The sequence below is a fragment of the Poromitra crassiceps genome, assembly GCF_964638095.1.
Source record: "Poromitra crassiceps genome assembly, chromosome: 3".
NCBI lineage: Eukaryota > Metazoa > Chordata > Actinopteri > Beryciformes > Melamphaidae > Poromitra > Poromitra crassiceps.
Genome location: NC_139625.1, coordinates 1,747,687 through 1,771,507, shown reverse-complemented (window position 1 = coordinate 1,771,507; position 23,821 = coordinate 1,747,687). Strand labels below are relative to the sequence as shown.

At 45.9% G+C, this 23,821-nt stretch overlaps 1 protein-coding gene across 2 annotated transcripts in view; it reads left to right on the top strand.

Moving 5' to 3' along the window:
• asap3 (ArfGAP with SH3 domain, ankyrin repeat and PH domain 3) overlaps window positions 1–23,821 on the top strand; it is a 74,916-nt gene that overhangs the window by 20,583 nt on the left and 30,512 nt on the right. For both annotated transcript variants that reach the window (XM_083633589.1, XM_083633590.1), the window contains exons 3-8: window positions 961–1,106; window positions 7,307–7,381; window positions 11,530–11,579; window positions 13,388–13,505; window positions 15,417–15,502; window positions 15,932–16,007. In XM_083633589.1, the coding sequence (XP_083489715.1) occupies window positions 961–1,106; window positions 7,307–7,381; window positions 11,530–11,579; window positions 13,388–13,505; window positions 15,417–15,502; window positions 15,932–16,007 (551 nt within the window). The remainder of the gene's footprint in view (window positions 1–960; window positions 1,107–7,306; window positions 7,382–11,529; window positions 11,580–13,387; window positions 13,506–15,416; window positions 15,503–15,931; window positions 16,008–23,821) is intronic.

Genomic DNA, 23,821 nt, shown 5'->3' with positions numbered 1-23,821 from the left:
TTTACAGCATGTGTGTGTACTCACTCTGTGTTGTTTACATCATGTGTGTGTACTCACTCTGTGTTGTTTACAGCATGTGTGTGTACTCACTCTGTGTTGTTTACAGCATGTGTGTGTACTCACTCTGTGTTGTTTACAGCATGTGTGTGTACTCACTCTGTGTTGTTTACAGCATGTGTGTGTACTCACTCTGTGTGTGTTGTTTACAGCATGTGTGTGTACTCACTCTGTGTGTTGTTTACAGCATGTGTGTGTACTCACTCTGTGCGTGTTGTTTACAGCATGTGTGTGTACTCACTCTGTGCGTGTTGTTTACAGCATGTGTGTGTACTCACTCTGTGCGTGTTGTTTACAGCATGTGTGTGTACTCACTCTGTGTTGTTTACATCATGTGTGTGTACTCACTCTGTGTTGTTTACAGCATGTGTGTGTACTCACTCTGTGTTGTTTACAGCATGTGTGTGTACTCACTCTGTGTTGTTTACAGCATGTGTGTGTACTCACTCTGTGTTGTTTACAGCATGTGTGTGTACTCACTCTGTGTGTGTTGTTTACAGCATGTGTGTGTACTCACTCTGTGTGTTGTTTACAGCATGTGTGTGTACTCACTCTGTGTGTTGTTTACAGCATGTGTGTGTACTCACTCTGTGTGTTGTTTACAGCATGTGTGTGTACTCACTCTGTGTGTTGTTTACAGCATGTGTGTGTACTCACTCTGTGTTGTTTACAGCATGTGCGTGTACTCACTCTGTGTTGTTTACAGCATGTGTGTGTACTCACTCTGTGTTGTTTACAGCATGTGTGTGTACTCACTCTGTGTGTTGTTTACAGCATGTGTGTGTACTCACTCTGTGTGTGTGTACTGTGTTGTTTACATCATGTGTGTGTACTCACGCTGTGTGTTGTTTACAGCATGTGTGTGTGTGTGTGTGTACTCACGCTGTGTGTGTTGTCTTTCAGCCCATGTGGAGAACAAGGAGCAGTACATCGAGGTGTTGGAGAACCTGGGGAATAGCCACCTGACCCAGGACAACAACGAAGTGTCCACAGGCTTCCTGAACCTGGCCGTCTTCACCAGAGAGGTCACAGCACTCTTCAAGAACCTGGTGAGAGGAGAGGGAGCTAGGGGGCAGCGCAGGAAACAGGAGCTAGGGGGCAGCGCAGGAAGCAGGAGGAGCTCATTTCCTCTAAATGAGCTGTCTTTACCGGAGAGTTCAGATGGAGTGAGGAGGAGGAGGGAAGGAGGAGGGAAGGACGGTGAAGACGCAGAGGAAGTTCACAAAGAGGAAGGCGGAGTCGGCCTCTTGATGATGGATTGATCTGAAAGTGCCGTGAGGGAAGAAGTGAATCAGCTGGGTTTGTTTTCAGTCCACAGTCTTTTGATCTGTGTCCACATACTGTTTAACATACTGTTTAACACGTTCACTGCCATTGACGAGATATCTCGTCTTACAAAATCCAACGGTTGACTGCCAATGACGAGATATCTCGTCTTAACACGTTGAGTGCCATAGCCGAGATATCTCGTCTTACATAATCCAACGGTTGAGTGCCATAGACGAGCTATCTCGTCTTACATAAACATTTTTTTTTTTGACGGTGGGACATCAATCAACCCCTTTTACGTCTTCTATATCACTATTGGAGGAAGAGAATGTGTATAATCTATTTTACCGACCACTAAGTGGCGACAGTTCTCTCCCAAGACAGAGAGAAAGCCACAGCCAGCCACAGCCAGAGCCACAGCCAGCCAGCGCGCTGGAGAAAGCCAGTGTAATTTTCAAGGAAGTAGCTGGGCGAAAACTCTTTCGATTTCACACACACACACACACACACACACACACGCGCGCGCGCACACACACACACTCGAGTACCTTTGCGCATAAATAAGACCAGAATCGCAAAAGCTTATTCAAAGCTCTCAGCCGACACCTCAAGAAACAGTTTTACAGTCCAGACGGCCGCGGAGAATCCTCCCTCCGCAGCACAGACGGAGGGAGGAGTTTGGAGACACACACACACTCTCTCTCTCTCTCTCTCTCTCTCTCTAGTCCCGAGAGAGAGAGAGAGAGAGAGAGAGAGAGAGAGAGAGGAGAGAGAGAGAGAGAGAGAGAGAGAGAGAGAGAGAGAGAGAGCACACAGAGTGGGAGACAGACACGCTGTGGGGGCAAAGAACGGACAGAGATCTCTTCCTCTCAGAGCCGCGGAGCAACGCGCGAACACACACACACACACACACACACACACACACACAGACACACACACACACACAATACAGTATACAGACTTGCCCAAGGGCACCCATAATCACAGGCAGGTGACTGTTCTGCTGTTTGATTGAATTTCACAAAACTGCGATTATCTCAGCTCCCTGTCTCAGACGCTAAAACCATGCTGTACTCAACGGCTAATATCTACATAACTACTAACTCTGCAAACTAACTCTTTTAGACAGAGAAAGCACACATTCTATTAGTTATTTTTAGATGATTGGTGTTCACGAAGTCTTAACAGAAAAGAATCCTCGGCTCTTATAAAATGAGCCAGAATCCTCAAAAGAAAACCTGGCACAACTTACCTACAGGATTGAAAAAACGGCTGGCACTCAATGTGTTAAAAAAAAAAAAAAAAATTGACGGTGGGACGTGGATCAACGCCCCCCACGTCTCCTATAAAAATATTGGAGCCACCGAACGTGTACAACCCATTCCACCGACCCACTAAGTGGCGACAGTGCTCTCCAGACTAGAAAAAGCCAGCCAAAACTGCAGGGGAACGCGCGAGGAAACCATTCTCTCATACTGTAAAATGGATTGGCGAAAACGCTTTCACGCATTATCGCGCTGGGAGCTGGCGGTGGGGGATTGCAAATTTGCATAATAGATTATGGGTGAAACACACTTTAAAACACGGCAGAAAGCCCACAATCGCACGCAGGCAGCTTCATTGCAGCTGAGCTCAACCGAAAATCCAGAAACGAACGAGCCTCATTCTCATACTGTAGGCGAAAACGCTTTCACGCTGGTGCACACGGGCGCACAACGGTGGGGGGTTCCAAAAATAGACTGGGTGGAAAACACACTTTGAAACACGCAGCATAAAGCCTAGAATCGCACAAAGCTTCATCAAAGCTCTCAAACCCAAGAAACGAGTGAGCCCCATCCACCAGTGAGCCGCCAGGGAGGGAGGCTGCTCACTGCTCAGACAGGCAGTAGAAACTCGCTTGTGACAAACGCTGCTGAAAGCCACCAGACACGCCCACGGAGGGAGGAGTTTGAAGGAGAGGGCGTTCAGAACTATATTGTTTAGATGTCTGATCTCTCACTGATGCCAAAAATAAATGGTTAAAGTGACTGTTCTGCCTGTTTGATTGAATTTCACAAAACTGCGATTATCTCAGCTTTCAGTCTCAGACGCTGAAACCATGCTGTACTCAACGGCTAATATCTACATAACTACTAACTCTACAAACTAACTCTTTTAGACATAGAAAGCACACATTCTATTAGTACTTTTGTGAACTTTGTGTTCACAAAGTCCAAGCAGAAAATAATCCTCGGCTCTTGTAAAATGAGCCAGAATCCTCAAAAAAAAACTCTGGCAGAAGCTACCTACAGTAAAAAAAAAACGGCTGGCAGTGAATGTGTTAACACACTGTTTAACATACTGTTTAACGTTAGCATTTGAGCTAACTGTTGTAACAAACTATATCCAGGTTGCACATTGCAAATGCAACATTACTACCGGTAATCTGATTAATATGACATATTTGGGTGATGTAGCCCATCAAATTGCTGCAGCGGGCTGTTTTAAAGCTAGTGCAAAGTTTCTGGTGTCATCTGAATGGAAGAATTACTAAATTTGAATATGAAAAATATAAATGTTGGTATAATAAACTTTTGATGACCAGTCCTTTTCATCAAATGAGTAGCTATAATTGGGAGTGATGGTGTTACAGTAGGCTACTGGTGGAAGTGCGCGGTCACAATCTGGCCCTCTGGTAGCGAGAATTTTTTTTTGTGGCCCTCTCTGTCATCAAAGTTGCCCATCCCTGATATACAGTATTATATGTGTCCATTAGCTGTTTAGATGGGACATTGTGCAGGGTTAGAAATGATCTTAATATTTTTGCTATGCCAACCTTCCTTCTGTACTGTTGTCCAGCTCACATGTGAGTGTTGACTAGTTCAAACATGATTCACTCTACACACACTATCCTGGCTAAGGTGTTATTTAACCATGCTATGAGAACGTCAAACTCTTTGTGTGTGTGTGTGTGTGTGTGTGTGTGTGTGTGTGTGTGTGTGTGTGTGTGTGTGTGTGTGTGTGTGTGTGTGTGTGTGTGTGTGTGTCTTGAGAGAGAGTGACAGAAGAGATGAATTATTAATTTGAGTACCACAGGTGAAAGGTCAAAGGGCACATGGGTGGCAAGGGAACCCTAAGTCTGGGTCCATATGATTGTGTGTGTGTGTGTGTGTGTGTTGGGAGGGGGCTATGAACAGCTGCATGCTAGCGCCTCTTGATTCTCCTGAATCTGGGGCAGACTGGAACCCTCCCACTGATAGTTTCCATAGCGATGATAATTCATCCCAGACCTCCGAGTGTGAGTGGAGACACACACACACACACACACACACACACAGACACACACACACACACACAGAGAGAGAGAGAGAGAGTCACACACTCTTAGCCCCTCCCCCCAGCTGTCAATCAAGGCCTCACAGGGGTGAGAGCAGGCCTTACAGATGTGAGGAGGAACTGGGTCCAGACCCGACTAACAGAGAATGATTTAAGGACTCTCTCAGTGCAAACTCACCCTGAAGGCCTCCCTTTGCGCTGTGTGTGTGTGTGTGTGTGTGTGTGTGCGTGCGTGCGTGTGCGTGCATGCATGGGTCCCTGTATGTGTCGAGGGGTTTGGGAATAGGTATCTCCCTGTGTTGCCGGGACCTCCTCTTTTGGAGGCCAGCCAAAACAGCCGAAGCCATTTCCACGTCTCTGAGTCAATAATGTATCCAGGTGAAGTGAAGTCAGCGTTCGGCTCCAGGAAGTTGTGTGTGTGTGTGTGTGTGTGTGTGTGTGTGTGTGTGTGTGTGTGTGTGTGTGTGTGTGTGTGTGTGTGTGTGTGTGTGTGTGTGTGTGTGTGTGTGTGATAGTGTATCCAGGTGAAGTGAAGTCAGCGCTCGGCTCCAGGAAGTGGTTGTATAATATTTATCACAAGACTGGCTTGTATGCCAAAGGCAATTCCACTAGCAGTTAACCAAACACAGGGTAGCTTTACAGACAGTGGCCAGGACACAGTGGATACTGTATGTTACCACCTCATCAATTTCACCAGTGGGAAGTTAGTGGGTCGCTAATTCTGCATCTCACTACTACTGTAAAATACATATATATATATATATATACATAATATAAAGTAAAGCGCACAATATTTCTAGCTACGATAATGCACAGATGTGATTGTTGTTGTTGTCGTTGGTAGTAGGTGACTCAGCCTTGGCCTCGCCCACGAGTGGATTGATTGGCCGAGCCACCTGCCACTCAACTTGATAACTCTTTCTACCATGAATTAGTGCACACTGTGTGTGGAGTAGGGGAGGAGTCAAGGTGCTTTGGCTCTCTGGTGGTAGAGATTCTGCTTGTTGTGTAGGGATGTAACGCTATGAGATTTCACAGTATGGTACGGTATCTTTATATATTATATCTTTATATATTATTCATTTTTAATACCATATCATAATACCCCCCCCCCCCCCCCTTTTCTCCACAATTGATCGTTGCTCCACCCCCTCTGTGGATCTGGAGAGAGTCGTAGACTGCATGCTTTCTCTGATACATGTGCAGTTGCCAGTCACTTCTCTTCACCGCGAGCAGTTTCACCGGCAGGACATAGCGCATAGGAGGATCACACTATCTCCCCCAGTTCCCCTCCCCCGACCCCTGCCTCCCCCTTCCCTGCCCCGTCCGACCAGAGGAGGCGCCAGTGACATGACACATACCCTTAATCCGGCTTCCCACCCGCAGACACGGCCAATTGTGCCTGTATGGATTTTAGACATGTGCTTTTCGAGAAAATGAGCTTGCTATATAATGATTTTTTTTATTTGGATGATTACAAAAAAAATTACTTATGTTTTAGAAAGGGAGCATTCCATGCAGCCAATTTCATTTCTAAAGCCTGGGAAAAGAAAAAAAATATGCTGTATATTTGATTTGAGTTCTATAATGTGTACGTTTATGTATATGTATCCAGTGTGGATATGTTTACATATGCATACACACTGTGTGTGTATGTATATATATGCATCCAATATGTTTGTGTCAAACACACCATGCAAGATTGTTGTCTTTAGTGTCTTATAAGCCCATGTGGGCTGGGCACCCTGTGTGCATGACACTTGAATAAAAATATCTATCTATCTATCTATCTATGGATACCCGAACAAGCCGGATGTAACACGGGGGCGTCGAACCTGCGACCCTCGTGTTGGTAGGCAGTTGTTTGCTTGTGTGGGTGTGTGCATGTGATGTGTGTGTATGTGTGGTGGGTGTGTGCATGTGATGTGTGTGTGTGTGTGTGTGTGTGTGTGTGTGTGTGGGTGTGTGGGTGTGTGTGCATGTGATGTGTGTGTGTGTGTGTGTGTGTGTGTGTGTGTGTGTGTGTGTGTGTGTGTGTGTGTGTGTGTGTGTGTGTGTGTGTGTGTGTATGCATGTGATGCGTGTGATGCGTGTGTATAATCTTCTCAGCCTGTGTCCATGTCTCTGTGTGCGAGTGCTTCATTATATTTCCCTAAAGCAGAGTTCAAGAGGAGGACACAGGCACGCATTTCATCATCACTGCATGACTGGTTCTTTACCCACATTCACCAGTGGCTGAACTCATCTGATTGCCATCTCAGTTTAACCTCAACTTCCACTTTACAGAAACACAAACACTTCATAAAAACATTGTCCTGCTACCAGTTGGATCCAAAACATCTGAATGGTTGCAGATTGTCGTCCAGTGTTTTCTTTTCCTGACTCAAGTCTGAATCACCATGTTTTTGGTCTTTTCCACACGCATTCCCAGAAGTTCTCCTCCATGGGGAGATAAGGAGAATGTGTAGAACTGTGTGTGCCTGCTGCACATTGTATCTAACTGTGTGTGCCTGCTGCACATTGTATCTAACTGATAAGGAGAATGTGTAGAACTGTGTGTGCCTGCTGCACATTGTATCTAACTGTGTGTGCCTGCTGCACATTGTATCTAACTGTGTGTGCCTGCTGCACATTGTATCTAACTTTCTTCTCTCATCTGTTTCAGGTGCAAAACCTCAACAACATCATGGCGTTTCCTTTAGAGAATGTCCTGAAGACTGAGCTCCGAGACAGCAGACTAGTGAGTCTACGTTGTATTGCATACTGTACTTACTACTGTACATACTAATATAAGCAGCGTTTGGGGAAGCTACTTTGAAAGCATAGCTTAGGAAGCTAGCAGCTACTTCAGCAGGGAAGTAGTTGAAACTACAGCAAAGCTACCCTGGGAGAAATGTAGTAATAATAATAGCCTACAAAAAAAGCACAATGCCAGCAAAAATATGCCTCTCAAATATGCCTCTTTATTGCAATAGTTGACACCCAATAAATTCAATGTTATATTTTTGTTGTTGTAAACAAATCTGGGTTCTTCTGGGTTTTGTTTTATCAGACAAATCAACAGTAAAGACTTGACTAGGATTTGTTAAGGTTAGGGTAAACCCCCGTTCACACTATACGCCGAAGCAACGCTCAACCTAAGCTCAACCTACGCTGAACCCACAAGTTTCATTTAACATTTAACAGACACCACCCACGGAGGTGTCACACTGAAGCCACTAATAGCCGAACTTAGCCATAGTTCCATAATGATTCCATTACAAACATTGCATTGCACACGTGCTACACTATGCTAGCTAACGCTGTGCCAGGTATTAGCCGTGTCCCATAAAGATTCCATTACAAAACACGTTAACGTTAACGTTAGCCAAACGTTTTTTGGTTACACAATGCATTGCCAGCTATCTCAAAAACTAATGTGACAGGATAAGGTCCGTTTGATATGTTGTTAAACGTGTTATTTTACACCGTTTGAAATTAACCCACCTTGAATTCTTTGAACAGGTCTGGGTGCCTGTCTTTCAGGTGCTTGGCGAGATTGGATGTGTTACCCTTGCCATAAAAAGTTGAATGTAGGCTAAGTAAGCAGAAGCACAATATTGTTTTTGTTTTAAATACTTGAGGGCTACATGCCACTGGTGTTGCACTGTCTGCACTCACTGCCATACAGAGTTGAATGTAAGAAGTAAGCAGAAGCACATTGTTTTGTTTTAAAGTTGAAGGCTACATGCCATTTGTTCATTGGAAATGGTTGCATACTTTAACTCATTGAGTGCCAGCCACTTTTGGAGAGCGGACGCTCCCAGTGCCAGAGTTTCAGAGCGTTTTCAGTGATTTCTCGAGGCCCACAGAATATTGTGTGATATTACTATGTAAACACCGAACACGCACAAAGAACGATGATATTGATCCCATTTTCCGTTCTTTAGTTATGAGCCGGAGAAGATAGGCTGTTTTGAGCAAAAAGACACTTTTCAAATTAGAAGCTGAGTTATTCCGCCTTTTGTGAAATGCAGCATTTCAAGCACATTCACTGAGTCTGAAGATAATATTTTCTGATGTAGTGACGTGGTGTAGTTGTGTGGTGCCTGCGTGCCCCACCCCCCTCTCCCCCATTCAGCTGCAAACTCCTCCCCACACTAACACACAGCCACACGCACCCGGTCTATTTTCGGAGCCCTCCGTTTTTTTGCGCCGGCTCCCAGCGCGACAAGGAAATGCCAAACCAGCCCGTCTTTATTGTCACACAACACACTACAACACATGCATGCGGCCACTACACACACTCATGCTGATGGTGGCCGGTGAAATATGTCCTCTGCATTTGACCCATCCAGGCTTGTCCTTTCCTCCAGGGGGCAGGCCAGGAGCAGTGGTCGCTTTCTCGTACAGCGCCCGGGGACCAACTTCGGATGTTGTCGTCACTGGTCGGATGACGATGACGATCTGATCTTCTGCATGTTTTTAGTGGGGGGGTTATATACGGAGGAACCCCCCTGGGGGAGCACGGGGAGAACATGCAAACTCCACACAGACAGAAAGGCCCTTACGACGAGATACCCCACCTGGGCAGTAGGCACTGAAGATATGGGGGGAAACACAACCACAGCGCCCACAGTGTCCCAGGCGAGAATCGAACTCAGGACCTTCTGACTGTGAGGCGACAGCTCTACCACTGAGCCACCGTGCCCCGTGAAGAAACTATGCAGACAGACAGACAGAGGCAGAGGGGCTCAGTTGTGTGTGCGGATTGACTGCTGTTCGCAGCCAACATCAGCTGCAAGTCAGAGCCATCTATATGGCTCTGGCTGCAGCATGAGCGGTTTCTCTTTGATCACAGAGGTTTTTCCTGCTGTTTTCGGACCTTCCTCTAATCTGGAGAGCATTGTCGCCACCTAATGGGTCGGTAAAATAAGTTATACACATTCAACATGCCCCAAAATTTTACAGGAGATATATTAGGCTTTGATCCACGTCCCACCGTCAAAAAACGCAATTGACGACTTTAGTCGTCATTGGCACTCAACGTTACTAAAGCAATTGACGACTAAAGTCGTCATTGGCACTCAATGAGTTAATAAAGGAGAATATGTTGAAGAAATATCAGTCTTTTTTTTTTACCGTGGTACTGAAATTGGTACCGAGTACCGTGGGAATTCACTAGTACCGAATACTGAATTATTGGTACCATGACATCACTACTGCTGGTTAAACTGAGCATCCACAACAAGGCCATGACTTGTTTCAGACACGACTCCTGTTGGCTGAGATTGGAAGTGAGCTGAGTGAGTGTGCTAAGATATGGGAGCTGTTGCTGTCGATGCAGATTGAGTAAGACCAAGCTAGTTTATGCTGATCAAGTGTTTGACCTTTCGCTTTGTCAGGTCAACAGACTAGTGACTGATAACAAGCTCCTCTCACTGCACAGCTGATTTGACAGTTGAGCGTTGCTCCAGATAACAGACTTGATAGCATGTTGTGAGAAATCATACCTTTTGAGACCCTTTTCACTTTCCAACTTCCAATCATGGAAGTTGGAAACCGTCATTTGTATTTTGCTTGCACCTGTGTTTACCCTGCCTTTTCGACACAAAATGGCCCCAGCGAAAAGGGTCTATATACAATACTGCTTTACTTTAATTGTGGGGCATTTCCTCGACATGTCAATGCCACTATCCATCTGTAGGGAGATATGACTTTACTGTGGTGAACTGCTTTTGTAGACAACACTGTGGCCATGTCCACACGGAGACGAGTTTAGCTGTATCCGCTAAAGTTTTTTGTCGTATAGACGTTTCGTCCAGACGGAACCAGCGTTCTGGGACTATACGTTCTGGGAGTATACGCTAATTTTTGAAACCGGGTCCCAGAGTGAATAAATCTGAAGACACCACCCTTGCATTTCCGTGTTTACAACCCATACGCATCTTTCTTGAACCGATGACGCCATAGCCCCACCTCTCTCCACCAGCAACAATGGCTTACAGTGCACTAGCGTTCGTGCTACAGCAGCTACTGAGCCTGTTAGGGCTCTTGCAGCAAAATATAATGGTCCTCTATTACCACCGTCAGCAACAAGTGGAGGACACGGAGAACAGCGTGTGCAACATCCTCAGGGCTCCACACATCCACCCCTCCCCTCCCTTCATCGGATATTTCCCAGAAGGCTTAGCGGCGGCTAAGTTTTTACAATAACACAAACAAAATCAGGCTAAACGTGTTAGATAGAAATAATATTTATTTTTAATACAACATGCAATTCTGGAATATTTTAATATTGGACAAAATGAAATGAAATGAAATGTAAACCCTGAGTGTAACGGACATACTCGGGCTGCTCTATATATATCCCTCGCAAATACAACGTGAATAGGGAAGTGAGAGGTTTGACAACCACACATTGCACTGTGATGTGGCAGCGTGTTACAGCGCCACTTACCGGCCTGGCATATATACACTACAGCGGTTTCAGTGGTATTCAGTGGCTTCATGTGGATACACACATTTCTTGAAACGATTCCGTGTTTATGGAAAACTTTTCTTAAACGAAGAAAAAAATAATCGCTTCCGTCTCCGTGTGGACATGGCCTTACAATCATGTTGTTTTATGTCAGGAATTATTCAAGTCAATAATGTCAAAATCAGAGTTTAGTATCTCAACAATACCACATGACCACATCACATGACCACATCACATGACCACAATATCATATTAAAAATAAAAAGAGAATTGTAAGCAGATATCTTTCATTCTGAAAGTGCATCCTACTACTTTGCAGTGATTTTTTTTATCCGTTAACTACTTGCTGGAGGTCCATGTTAAGTCTCCTCTCCTCTCCTCTCCCCTTCCCTTTCTTTTGCTCCCTTTCTGTGTCACCCCCTCTTCAGGAGCTCAAGAAACAGATGGAGAAGAGCTGGAAAGAGTACGACATCAAAATGTAAGTGGTAAACTCCACTGTTATATTTATGAGGCTGCATGGTGCTTGACTATAGAGCAGCTCTTGCTCTGCAAGCCTCGTTGCTTTCGTGAGAGAAGAGAAGCTAAACCCTGAGACTGATGTGATGGCCCAAGCAGAAGCAGTCATGCAAGATGGTTGGTGCTGTAATGTAATGTAATGTAATGTAATGTAATGTAATGTTGGTGCTCCTCTTTCATTTCTTCTGGGTCACAGAAGTCGGTGTAAAAGCAGAGGTTAATGGAATAATACGTTCTCTGTTACATGGTCTACGAAATAAAACTCACGCGCTGCACTTTGATCTCATTCCGGCAGTGGCTGTAAGTGCTTTATAATGTCGTAAGGCGATTTCAACCCTCCTTTATTGTCTTCTATTCAACTTCCTCTCCTTTGTGAGGAACGTGAGTGGGTTAGTGGGGCGCTAAGCAACCAGAGGGGGAGGGGAGCTCCCTTTTATGAAGTTGCATTGAGATAAGATGAGACCCGGGTTCAATTCCCGGGCAGTGGTACTTCCGGCTTGGTCAGACGTTCCTTCAGACACAATTGGCCGTGTCTGCGGGTGGGAAGCCGGTGGGGTATGAGTCCTGGTCTCTGCACTAGCGCCTCCCCTGGTCGGTCGGGACGCCTATGTGGTGGGGAGGGGACCCGGGGGCGAATGGCGTGATCCTCCCACCACGCGCTACAGTATGTCCTGCTGCCGGTGAAAACCCTCGCTGTCAAGGGGGAAAAAAAGCGGCTGGCGACTGCACGAGTATCGGAGGAAGCATGTGCTAGTCTACGGCTCTCCCCAGAGCAGCAGAGGGGGCGGAGCAACGGCCGGGAGGGACAGCGGGGGGAAATGGGCCAATAGAGCTCAACAGTCACGAGACGGTGACGTGACGTTCCGGAAGAGTCCTTCCCCAACCGCTCATATTCTGCAATAACATTTGGATTATTAACCATAATGTCGTAACCACCCAATGTAGACTCAGCACGGGCCTGACTGTAGGCTAATGTAGACTCACCACGGGCCTGACTGGTTAAACGATGGTATATCTTCCTGTAGAAGCCACAAATCTGTAAAATATCCTTGTTTATTGGAGAGAAACAAAATTATTCGATGTCATGGAGAAGTACTGCACTATCCACAATTTGACAATGTAATATCGACGTCTTTGATTGATGGAGCTTGCTGTGTGGCCGTCTGTGATTGGTGGCCTGCAGTTATTTCTCTCACTGGCTATAATCTACATGAACGTAGCTCACAGCTTGCTGAATAAAAGGGCTAAAACCACCACTGAGTGACTGAAACGTAACTATCATGAGTCACGCTGCTTTTAAACCTTATATATCGGTTTGAAATCTGTTAGCCGGTTCGTTCACTAATATGCACTGAAATGCGTCTTATCTACACTAATATGTTAGCCATTGAGCTAATAGTGTAATGGCGGCTGCTCAGACCGCTGGTCCTGCCCACTGCCACTTAGAGTGCTCTCCCATTGGCTGAAACGCTCTGTTGCTCAATCATCCGCTAATCCGATTGGCCAGAAACACCACAGTTTCTTCACTCTTACGTTATAATATGTACACAGTATTGTACCCAGCATCCTCCCCCCCTCCACCCCCCTTCCGGAACCGTGATGTCACGGAACGGTCACGTGGCCGTTGCGCTCTGTTATTAGGAGAAAAATGGTAGAAAAACTGGAAAAAAAAATGGGTTGACTTTCTTCCTTCCAGAGTTGATCAGACAAATCAGACACAGTACGCTGTTATGCAGGGTGTAACGCAGATGTGTGTGTCTGTTCCATCAGAGGGAAGCTGGAGAAGGAGCGCAGGGAGAAGAACAGGCAGCTGATCAGGATGGAGGGATCAGATGGAGGAGAGGACATGGAGAGGGAGAGACGGGCCTTCCAGCTGCAGATGTGTGAGGTAGGTGCGGATTCCAGCCAGTCAAAACAGCCTCCCCACACAGTACCCAGGCACCTTTCCAACACCTGAGGTGGACCTGAGGTGCTCTAGTTCCTAAGTGTGGGTGGTCTTGCCTTGTGAAGTCCATATTCCATCCATGCTCAACTGGATGGCCAGGGTTGCAGTATGTCAAGATGATTCTGCTTGGCTAGGTGTAGTAGAGCTACAGACTGGGCTGTGTACAGGAGGAGGTACAAACAAACACAGGAGGAGGTACAAACACAGGAGGAGGTACAAACACAGGAGGAGGTACAAACAAACACAGGAGGTACAAACACAGGAGTACAGCTGACGACACTAGTCTATATCCATAACCCGCAACTAAAAGCCAAGTGAGTGAAATCCCTGTGAAATTCATTGGCAATGCTGTTACCAGGGTTGTAGTACTTGATTCCAGGTCTCAAGTCACAGTCAGGACTCGACATGATCTTGACCACTGATGACTCAGACTTGAACTTTGACTCAAGCATGCAGACTTGGAAGTTGGAGACTCGGACTCGGACTTGGTAATTGATAAAGACTGTTTTGTTATTGTTTTTGTAATACAGTAGGCCTTAATGATTTGGCATAAGATATTGATAGCTACAGTATATTGATACCGTGACATTATTCAGTTTCTTGCAAGGGCAGGTACGTGTGTTCCGTCGACACGTGGATTCACGCTCATGTTCAGTAACTCCGCACTTGGACTCGAAACTCGACTCTGACTCGACTTGACTACACCACTGGCTGTTTCACACGGGCTATGATGGTGTATAAACTGAGAGTTCCAGTCCGCATGTAGCTACAGTGTACATACTCTGAGAAAAGTAGTCTCTTATACTGACTGGGACCAGCTGTTGAGAGGTAGAGGAGAGGAGGGAAAATGGAATTTCCACTTGTTGCAAGTCACTCCACCCCTCTGCCCCCCCCCCTCTCTCTGTCTCTCACCCCTCCACATATCCAAGCTCTCTCTCTCTCTCTCTCTCTCTCTCTCTCTCTCTCTCTCGCTCACCTCTCCACATATCCAAGCTCTCTCTCTCCCTCTCTCTCTCCCTCTCTCACACACACACACACACACACACACGCACAGCAATATAGTGTACAGTGAACAGAAACACCTCTCTCAGCCTCAGACAGACGGATGGATTCAGACTTGGCTTTATGGAACAAGGACGATGTAGTCATTCCTGCCACAGGGGGCCGGTGTGTGTGTGTGTGTGTGTGTGTGTGTGTGTGTGTGTGTGTGTGTGTGTGTGTGTGTGTGTGTGTGTGTGTGTGTGTGTGTGTGTGTGTGTGTGTGCAGGTGTGTGTGTGTGTGTGTGTGTGTGTGTGTGTGTGTGTGTGTGTGTGTGTGTGTGTGTGTGTGTGTGTGTGTGTGTGTGTGTGCAGGTGTGTGTAGGTGTGTGTGTGTGTGTGTGTGTGTGTGTGTGTGTGTCTCTCTCTCTCTTTGCTCCCAAAACTTTTTCCTACCTCCTTTTTAAACGTGCATTATGCCCTCAGGCAGCATGGCCATGGGTCAGGATAAAGCCTGGGTGATGCCTTGCTTTGTTATTCCACGTTTCAGCCATCTTTTCCCTATAGGTAATTCATTTATCCTGTTCCTGTTGGTTGGAGTGAAATTGGCCACATGACCTTTGAGACAATATGGAGGAGCAGTGTCGTGTGTCCCAGACTCTCTAGACATCGCGTTCGAAACAGGATATTGAAGATGCCGTGTGTAGTCTAGGATGATGTCTTAAATGACGGGTGCTGCAAAATGGTAGCGCTTTGTTCCTCATTTTCATTTTCATTTTCAGGCTTTGGTTTTGCTTTTGGAGGCATCTGATGGTACACTGGAGTGTAGCCACGGCTGGAGCTGCTTTAAAACGCTGTGTGTGCTTATGCTTCTAGTATCTTCTGAAGATCCAGGAGCTGAAGGTGCGCCAGGGCCCAGACCTTCTCCAGAGCCTCATCAAGTACTTCCAGGCGCAGCTCAGGTCCGTCTCGGCAAACATCTCCTTCTATGTGATTTTTCTGGTTCCAGGTGTGAAAGAACAGTTTATTTTCTCATACGAGATAAAAGGATAATAAATATGGGGTTTTGACATGTAATGTAACTACTACACATCTGACTGTGCTATTGGAGCCAAAGAAAAAAGGGGGGGGGGGGGAAGAGAGAGGCCTCCTGCTCTAAAAAGCATATGGATTTGATTCTACCTCAGGATCTGGGTGAGGTTTTTTTGCACAAAAGTTGAGGTTGGTCGGTCATGTCTTACTTTTGCGAGCTATTATTACTGTTGTTAACCATTTACGCATTTTAATCACACTGTGGTTTATGTGCTGCTTATACAGCCTGGGCATGTGATGCTTTGGTTGGTGTTGAAGCACTAGCATGACTCAGCATTTGTTGTTTTTTTATGGCTCAGTTTCTTCCAGGACGGGCTGAAGGCTGCTGAGAACCTCACTCCCTTTGTAGAGAAGCTGGCTGCGTCTGTCCACACGGTAAACACACACACACACACACACACAATACGCTGTTGGTCTGTCTACCTGTCTGTCCACACGGTAAACACACACACACACAATACGCTGTTGGTCTGTCTACCTGTCTGTCCACACGGTAAACACACACACACACAATGCGCTGTTGGTCTGTCTACCTGTCTGTCCACACGGTAAACACACACACACACAATACGCTGTTGGTCTGTCTACCTGTCTGTCCACACGGTAAACACACACACACACACACACACACACAATACGCTGTTGGTCTGTCTACCTGTCTGTCCATACGGTAAACACACACACACACAATGCGCTGTTGGTCTGTCTACCTGTCTGTCCACACGGTAAACACACACACACACAATGCGCTGTTGGTCTGTCTACCTGTCTGTCCACACGGTAAACACACACACACACACACAATGCGCTGTTGGTCTGTCTACCTGTCTGTCCACACGGTAAACACACACACAATACACTGTTGGTCTGTCTACCTGTCTGTCCACACGGTAAACACACACACACACACAATACGCTGTTGGTCTGTCTGTCCACACGGTAAACACACACACACAATTAGAGATGCTGCGATCGAGATTTTTCAATTCCGATCCGATTTCGATATTTTAGCTCAAAACCGATCCGATTCCGATCAAATTTCGATACCCGATTCGATACCGATTTCGATCAGATACCGATACAGCACATATTTAAGTCTCTCTATGCTGTCTGATAGCTAGCAGGCAACAAACATTTTTAGGGTTAGGTATGTATGTGTGTGCTTTGGTAATATAGTATGTAAACGATTTAGTTCATCTAATTCATTTGATGTAAAACTAAAACATAACAATCAAATTAGGGCTGGGCGAGATGGATGATTTAATATTCCATAGCTCTGACCTAAGCAAATCTGACATCACTATTGTGATATAATATTTTTTTTAGTAAAGTGTATCACTCAATAGTCAATACAAAAAATAATGGCTTTTATAGAACCGAAAGCCTAGCTGCTTAGTCTGCAGATAAAACATAAAAAATTACATTTAGACTCTTATTGGCATGACGGCAACATATAAGCGGTCTGAATTTTGCATGGGGCCAGTTCTATAGTGAGGCATGGAAAGCCTCACTATACGCCATCATATCTGTGTCGTTTCACTTTTGACTGAAAAATGATGCCTGTAGTCTAGATTAAAGAAAATACATGTATGTGATGTTGACAATTATGTAGGCTATGCGCATTCGTTTTCCTTATAGATCATGAGTGCTCCGCAGCTAGCTACGTTAGCTTGCATGTAACGTTTAGCGTTAGTTGATTTTGGAGACACAAACCCTGGACGTTTCATTTTGAGTAGGCTAATGCATGAGGTTCTCTATGGTTTACGCCAGCTCTGGGAGTATGAAATGCTTTAAATGCGGGGGTTTTGGTCACAACAAGCTTGTGGAGCGCTGCCCTGCAACTAGATAGCCTAACCAGCTAGCTAACGTTAGCCATCATCACAACAGCTAACGTTAACGCCAAAACAAATCCGCTGCCTCATCCCCACGTTTGGTTTAGCGTAACGCCAGCTCAGACTTTCCCCTAATCTCAGAAACCTTGCGGGACATGTATTGCAAATTGCAATAGTGGTTGTTTTGTTATAATTTGAAACTGTCAAACTGGTGCGGACGCGTGATTTCGAATCGCACATAGGTTAAGGACGGGTGTGTCTGACGTTTTGGCCCTGGCCATCCTAGGCTCAACGCGGCCTCTGTGCTGCTGCTGCTGCTGCTGCTGCATGCTGGATAGAAATCCTGGAGCGGAGTCATGGAATGGAGTGCTTATATCGGAGCCTTGGATCGGTCATTTTCGCTGGAATCCGATCCGATCCATGTTTTTTGGCTGATATCGCGCCGATATCCGATCACATGATCGGATCGCAGCATCTCTACACACAATACACTGTTGGTCTGTCTACCTGTCTGTCCACACGGTAAACACACAATACACTGTTGGTCTGTCTACCTGTCTGTCCATGGTAAACACACACAGAAGCTACGCTGTTGGTCTGTCTACCTGTAGAACATGGTGTCCACACGGTAAACAGACACACACATAGAAGCTAAGCTGTTGTTCTGTCTACCTGTAGAACATGGTGTCCACACGGTAAACACACACAGAAGCTACACTGTTGGTCTGTCTACCTGTAGAACATGCTGTCCACACGGTAAACACACACAGAAGCTAAGCTGTTGGTCTGTCTATATGTACAGTATAACATGGTGTCCACACGGTAAACACACACACACACACAAGCTACACTGTTGTTCTGTCTACCTGTAGAACATGGTGTCCACACGGTAAACACACACACACAGAAGCTACACTGTTGTTCTGTCTACCTGTAGAACATGGTGTCCACACGGTAAACACACACAGAAGCTACACTGTTGGTCTGTCTACCTGTAGAACATGCTGTCCACACGGTAAACACACACAGAAGCTAAGCTGTTGGTCTGTCTATATGTACAGTATAACATGGTGTCCACACGGTAAACACACACACACACACAAGCTACACTGTTGGTCTGTCTACCTGTAGAACATGGTGTCCACACGGTAAACACACACACACACACACACACACACACACACACACACACACACACACACACAGAAGCTACACTGTTGGTCTGTCTACCTGTAGAACATGAGTCATTGTTTATAGAGGTGCATTTTTAGGAATCTTACATCTGCAACCGGCATCATGATATCCATCTTTATTATGAATTCAGTACAGTATTTGTCTTAACGAGAGGCCTGTTTTCCATTTAATCATGTGACTGACTCACAGTGACGTTATCACAAAACACATGTGCTGGACACACACACACACACACACACGCACACACACACACACACACACACATGCACGCACACACACGCACACACACACACACACACACACGTGCATATCGATGTTGTCATTCCCCCAACATGGACAAATTCTTCTGCATTTCTCATCCCTGATTCAATCACATTAACAGATCAAACTGTGGCATGAAGGCACTTAAGTGTAAAGCTCTCGCTGTAAATCACATCACAGTTTTAGTATCTCAGACAACAGTCAAGTTATATTTCACTGCTACAACTGCCAAAACCTCAGCCTCTCTCCCCCTCTGGAACCTCAGCCTCTCTCCCCCTCTGGAACCTCAGCCTCTCTCCCCCTCTGGAACCTCAGCCTCTCTCCCCCTCTGGAACCTCAGCCTCTCTCCCCCTCTGGATCCTCAGCCTCTCTCCCCCTCTGGAACCTCAGCCTCTCTCCCCCTCTGGAACCTCAGCCTCTCTCCCCCTCTGGAACCTCAGCCTCTCTCCCCCTCTGGAACCTCAGCCTCTCTCCCCCTCTGGAACCTCAGCCTCTCTCCCCCTCTGGAACCTCAGCCTCTCTCCCCCTCTGGAACCTCAGCCTCTCTCCCCCTCTGGAACCTCAGCCTCTCTCCCCCTCTGGAACCTCAGCCTCTCTCCCCCAACTGAACCCACAGGCACAGACTGTTATTGGAGGTCATTTCCCAGAAATGCCTCCCCTATTTCCAAAAGATGAAAGTGAAACTAAAGCATCCCTCATTTGAATTCTTTCCTTAATGCACGTATTTCTCCAACCACTCTGACTGGCCTCCAGTCCACACACACAGTTAGCACTCTGCTTCTGGATTCAGCTCTGGAAACAGACACACACAGTTAGCACTCTGCTTCTGGATCCAGCTCTGGGAACAGACACACACACAGCTAGCCCTCTGATTCTGGATTCAGCTCTGGAAACAGGCACACACACCGTGCAGGACCAAATAAAAAATATTTTTTGACTATATGACTCAACACGTCTTTTCAGACTTTTGTGTCTGACGTTGACCTTAGACAGATTTTAAAATGTCATAGTGCTACTGTTTAGTTTATGCTTTTGTCTTTTGATTTGATTTATTAGTAAGTCTCTGCTTTCTTGATTAGCAGAGTATTTTCTTTTGGTTTCTTGTTTTGTTTTGTTGTGTTATGTTTTGTACTGTTATTTTTAATGTTGACGGACCCCAGGAAGAATAGCTGCAGCCTTGCTGTAACTAATGGGGATCCTAATAAACCATAAACAATAAATAAACACCATAACTGTAAAGCACATTTTTCCAAGGGCTATATATACAACACGCAAATAGAACAAGTTATAAGCATAAGTATTGCAACAAAAGGAAATGCATTGAAATGCGAAATAATGCGTGTTTCCATCCACTGCTATTTTGCGAATTATAGAGCTGTCAATCACCTCGTGTTTGAGGCTGTCTGAGCTGCTGATCAGCTGCTAGACCCGATATACAGCTCTATTAAACACATAACGTTATTCATTTAAAGTTTCTTGATTATCTACAAGTAGACAAAGGTACCATAACACCATTTCTGGATTACCAGGTGCGAGTCGGCAACCATAACAGCCTAAGGGAATAGCCTACAATTTAATTCAATTCTAGAAGTGAGTCCTACTTCTGCTACTTCTGGACTGATACCTGCGGTGCTCTATCAGGCTATAGGACCCGCAAAGCCAAGGCTTTAAGCTGCTCGCTACAGTGAGATACACATTATGGACTATGTGCGCCCCTAGTGGTTGAATGCCATTATTGACATCTCAAACCATCTCAAAAACGGCACCGCATCGTCAAGCACACAGTACTGAAAAAAATCTGTCACGACGGGAGTGACTGCATCTGTAGCCCTCTGATTCTGGATTCAGCTCTGGAAACAGACACACACAGTTAGCCCTCTGATTCTGGATTCAGCTCTGGAAACAGACACACACAGTTAGCCCTCTGATTCTGGATTCAGCTCTGGAAACAGACACACACAGTTAGCCCTCTGATTCTGGATTCAGCTCGGGAAACAGACACACACAGTTAGCCCTCTGATTCTGGATCCAGCTCTGGAAACAGGCACTTGACTGGGGATGCAAGGAGGGAACGTTAGCGGTTTTTCTGGTTGGGCAGAACAGATCCAGACACGCCGGGCCTCGGCTTTATGAAAGACATTTAGAAGAGATGTAAAGAAAGGCGTGTGCTGTGTTTTCCAGTGAAAGGGCAGACAGACAACAGACAGCAACAGACATATTCCACATCAAGTGACTTCTCTAGCAAGCAAGACTGCTGCTTGAAAGAATAAGGCCACTGTTTCTTAATGCTTTGCTTACCATCAACAAATCCTATGAAAATAACACAATCCACTCAGCAATGATTTTGTTTTGCCAACAAGTCTCGTTCATGGAGCCGGTGCTCAGTGAAGCCATGTCCCAGCAGTTACAAACACAACAGAGTCATGCTGTTACTCTGGGCAGCATATTGCATCATCACAGTGAAGCCATGTCCCAGCAGTTACAAACACAACAGAGTCATGCTGTTACTCTGGGCAGCATATTGCATCATCACAGTGAAGCCATGTCCCGGCAGTTACAAACACAACAGAGAGTCATGCTGTTACTCTGGGCAGCATATTGCATCATCACAGTGAAGCCATGTCCCAGCAGTTACAAACACATCAGAGAGTCATGCTGTTACTCTGGGCAGCATATTGCATCATCACAGTGAAGCCATGTCCCAGCAGTTACAAACACAACAGAGTCATGCTGTTACTCTGGGCAGCATATTGCATCATCACAGTGAAGCCATGTCCCGGCAGTTACAAACACATCAGAGAGTCATGCTGTTACTCTGGGCAGCATATTGCATCATCACAGTGAAGCCATGTCCCGGCAGTTACAAACACAACAGAGTCATGCTGTTACTCTGGGCAGCATATTGCATCATCACAGTGAAGTCATGTCCCGGCAGTTACAAACACAACAGAGTCATGCTGTTACTCTGGGCAGCATATTGCATCATCACAGTGAAGCCATGTCCCGGCAGTTACAAACACAACAGAGTCATGCTGTTACTCTGGGCAGCATATTGCATCATCACAGTGAAGCCATGTCCCAGCAGTTACAAACACATCAGAGAGTCATGCTGTTACTCTGGGCAGCATATTGCATCATCACAGTGAAGCCATGTCCCAGCAGTTACAAACACATCAGAGAGTCATGCTGTTACTCTGGGCAGCATATTGCATCGTCACAGTGAAGTCATGTCCCAGCAGTTGCAAACACAACAGAGAGTCATGCTGTTACTCTGGGCAGCATATTGCATCATCACAGTGAAGCCATGTCCCGGCAGTTACAAACACAACAGAGAGTCATGCTGTTACTCTGGGCAGCATATTGCATCATCACAGTGAAGCCATGTCCCAGCAGTAACAAACACATCAGAGAGTCATGCTGTTACTCTGGGCAGCATATTGCATCATCACAGTGAAGCCATGTCCCAGCAGTTACAAACACAACAGAGAGTCATGCTGTTACTCTGGGCAGCATATTGCATCATCACAGTGAAGCCATGTCCCAGCAGTTACAAACACATCAGAGAGTCATGCTGTTACTCTGGGCAGCATATTGCATCATCACAGTGAAGCCATGTCCCAGCAGTTACAAACACATCAGAGAGTCATGCTGTTACTCTGGGCAGCATATTGCATCATCACAGTGAAGCCATGTCCCAGCAGTTACAAACACATCAGAGAGTCATGCTGTTACTCTGGGCAGCATATTGCATCATCACAGTGAAGCCATGTCCCGGCAGTTACAAACACAACAGAGAGTCATGCTGTTACTCTGGGCAGCATATTGCATCATCACAGTGAAGCCATGTCCCAGCAGTTACAAACACATCAGAGAGTCATGCTGTTACTCTGGGCAGCATATTGCATCATCACAGTGAAGCCATGTCCCGGCAGTTACAAACACATCAGAGAGTCATGCTGTTACTCTGGGCAGCATATTGCATCATTACAGTGAAGCCATGTCCCGGCAGTTACAAACACATCAGAGAGTCATGCTGTTACTCTGGGCAGCATATTGCATCATCACAGTGAAGCCATGTCCCAGCAGTTACAAACACATCAGAGAGTCATGCTGTTACTCTGGGCAGCATATTGCATCATCACAGTGAAGCCATGTCCCAGCAGTTACAAACACAACAGAGAGTCATGCTGTTACTCTGGGCAGCATATTGCATCATCACAGTGAAGCCATGTCCCAGCAGTTACAAACACATCAGAGAGTCATGCTGTTACTCTGGGCAGCATATTGCATCATCACAGTGAAGCCATGTCCCGGCAGTTACAAACACAACAGAGAGTCATGCTGTTACTCTGGGCAGCATATTGCATCGTCACAAAGCACCGGGCCGGTCCACTTTCTCCTCAAACAACTTAATAACCCGACTGTAAACACTTTGCCATCTCAGGAAAGTCGTTGCGTAGCACCGAACATAGTCCCCGGTGTAATGAAGAATTTGTTCCCATTTTAATTTGATTCGTTCATGTCTACACACCAGTTTGACTTTTCGCACCAACAGTTAGCAATTGTGTGTCTCTGTGTGCTGTATCTCTGTGTGCTGTATCTCTGTGTGCTGTATCTCTGTGTGCTGTATCTCTGTGTGCTGTATCTCAAGGTTTCCCAAGGATTGGCTAAAACGGTACGAGGGGAAGTCAGAAAGTTACGGGAGTAAAGCACTTTGTTGATTTTGTTATTTTGACAATAAACAATGCATTAAAAACACATCAGCTTCGTCCTTTAATATGGAAAGCACAGCCACGTAGCACGACACAGCCCTCTCAGCTCTGTTCTGTGTTAGTGCAAAGCTCTGTTCCACACCCAGAGCTAAGGGCCACACTTCAGATGATCTCACAAACACGGGATGTC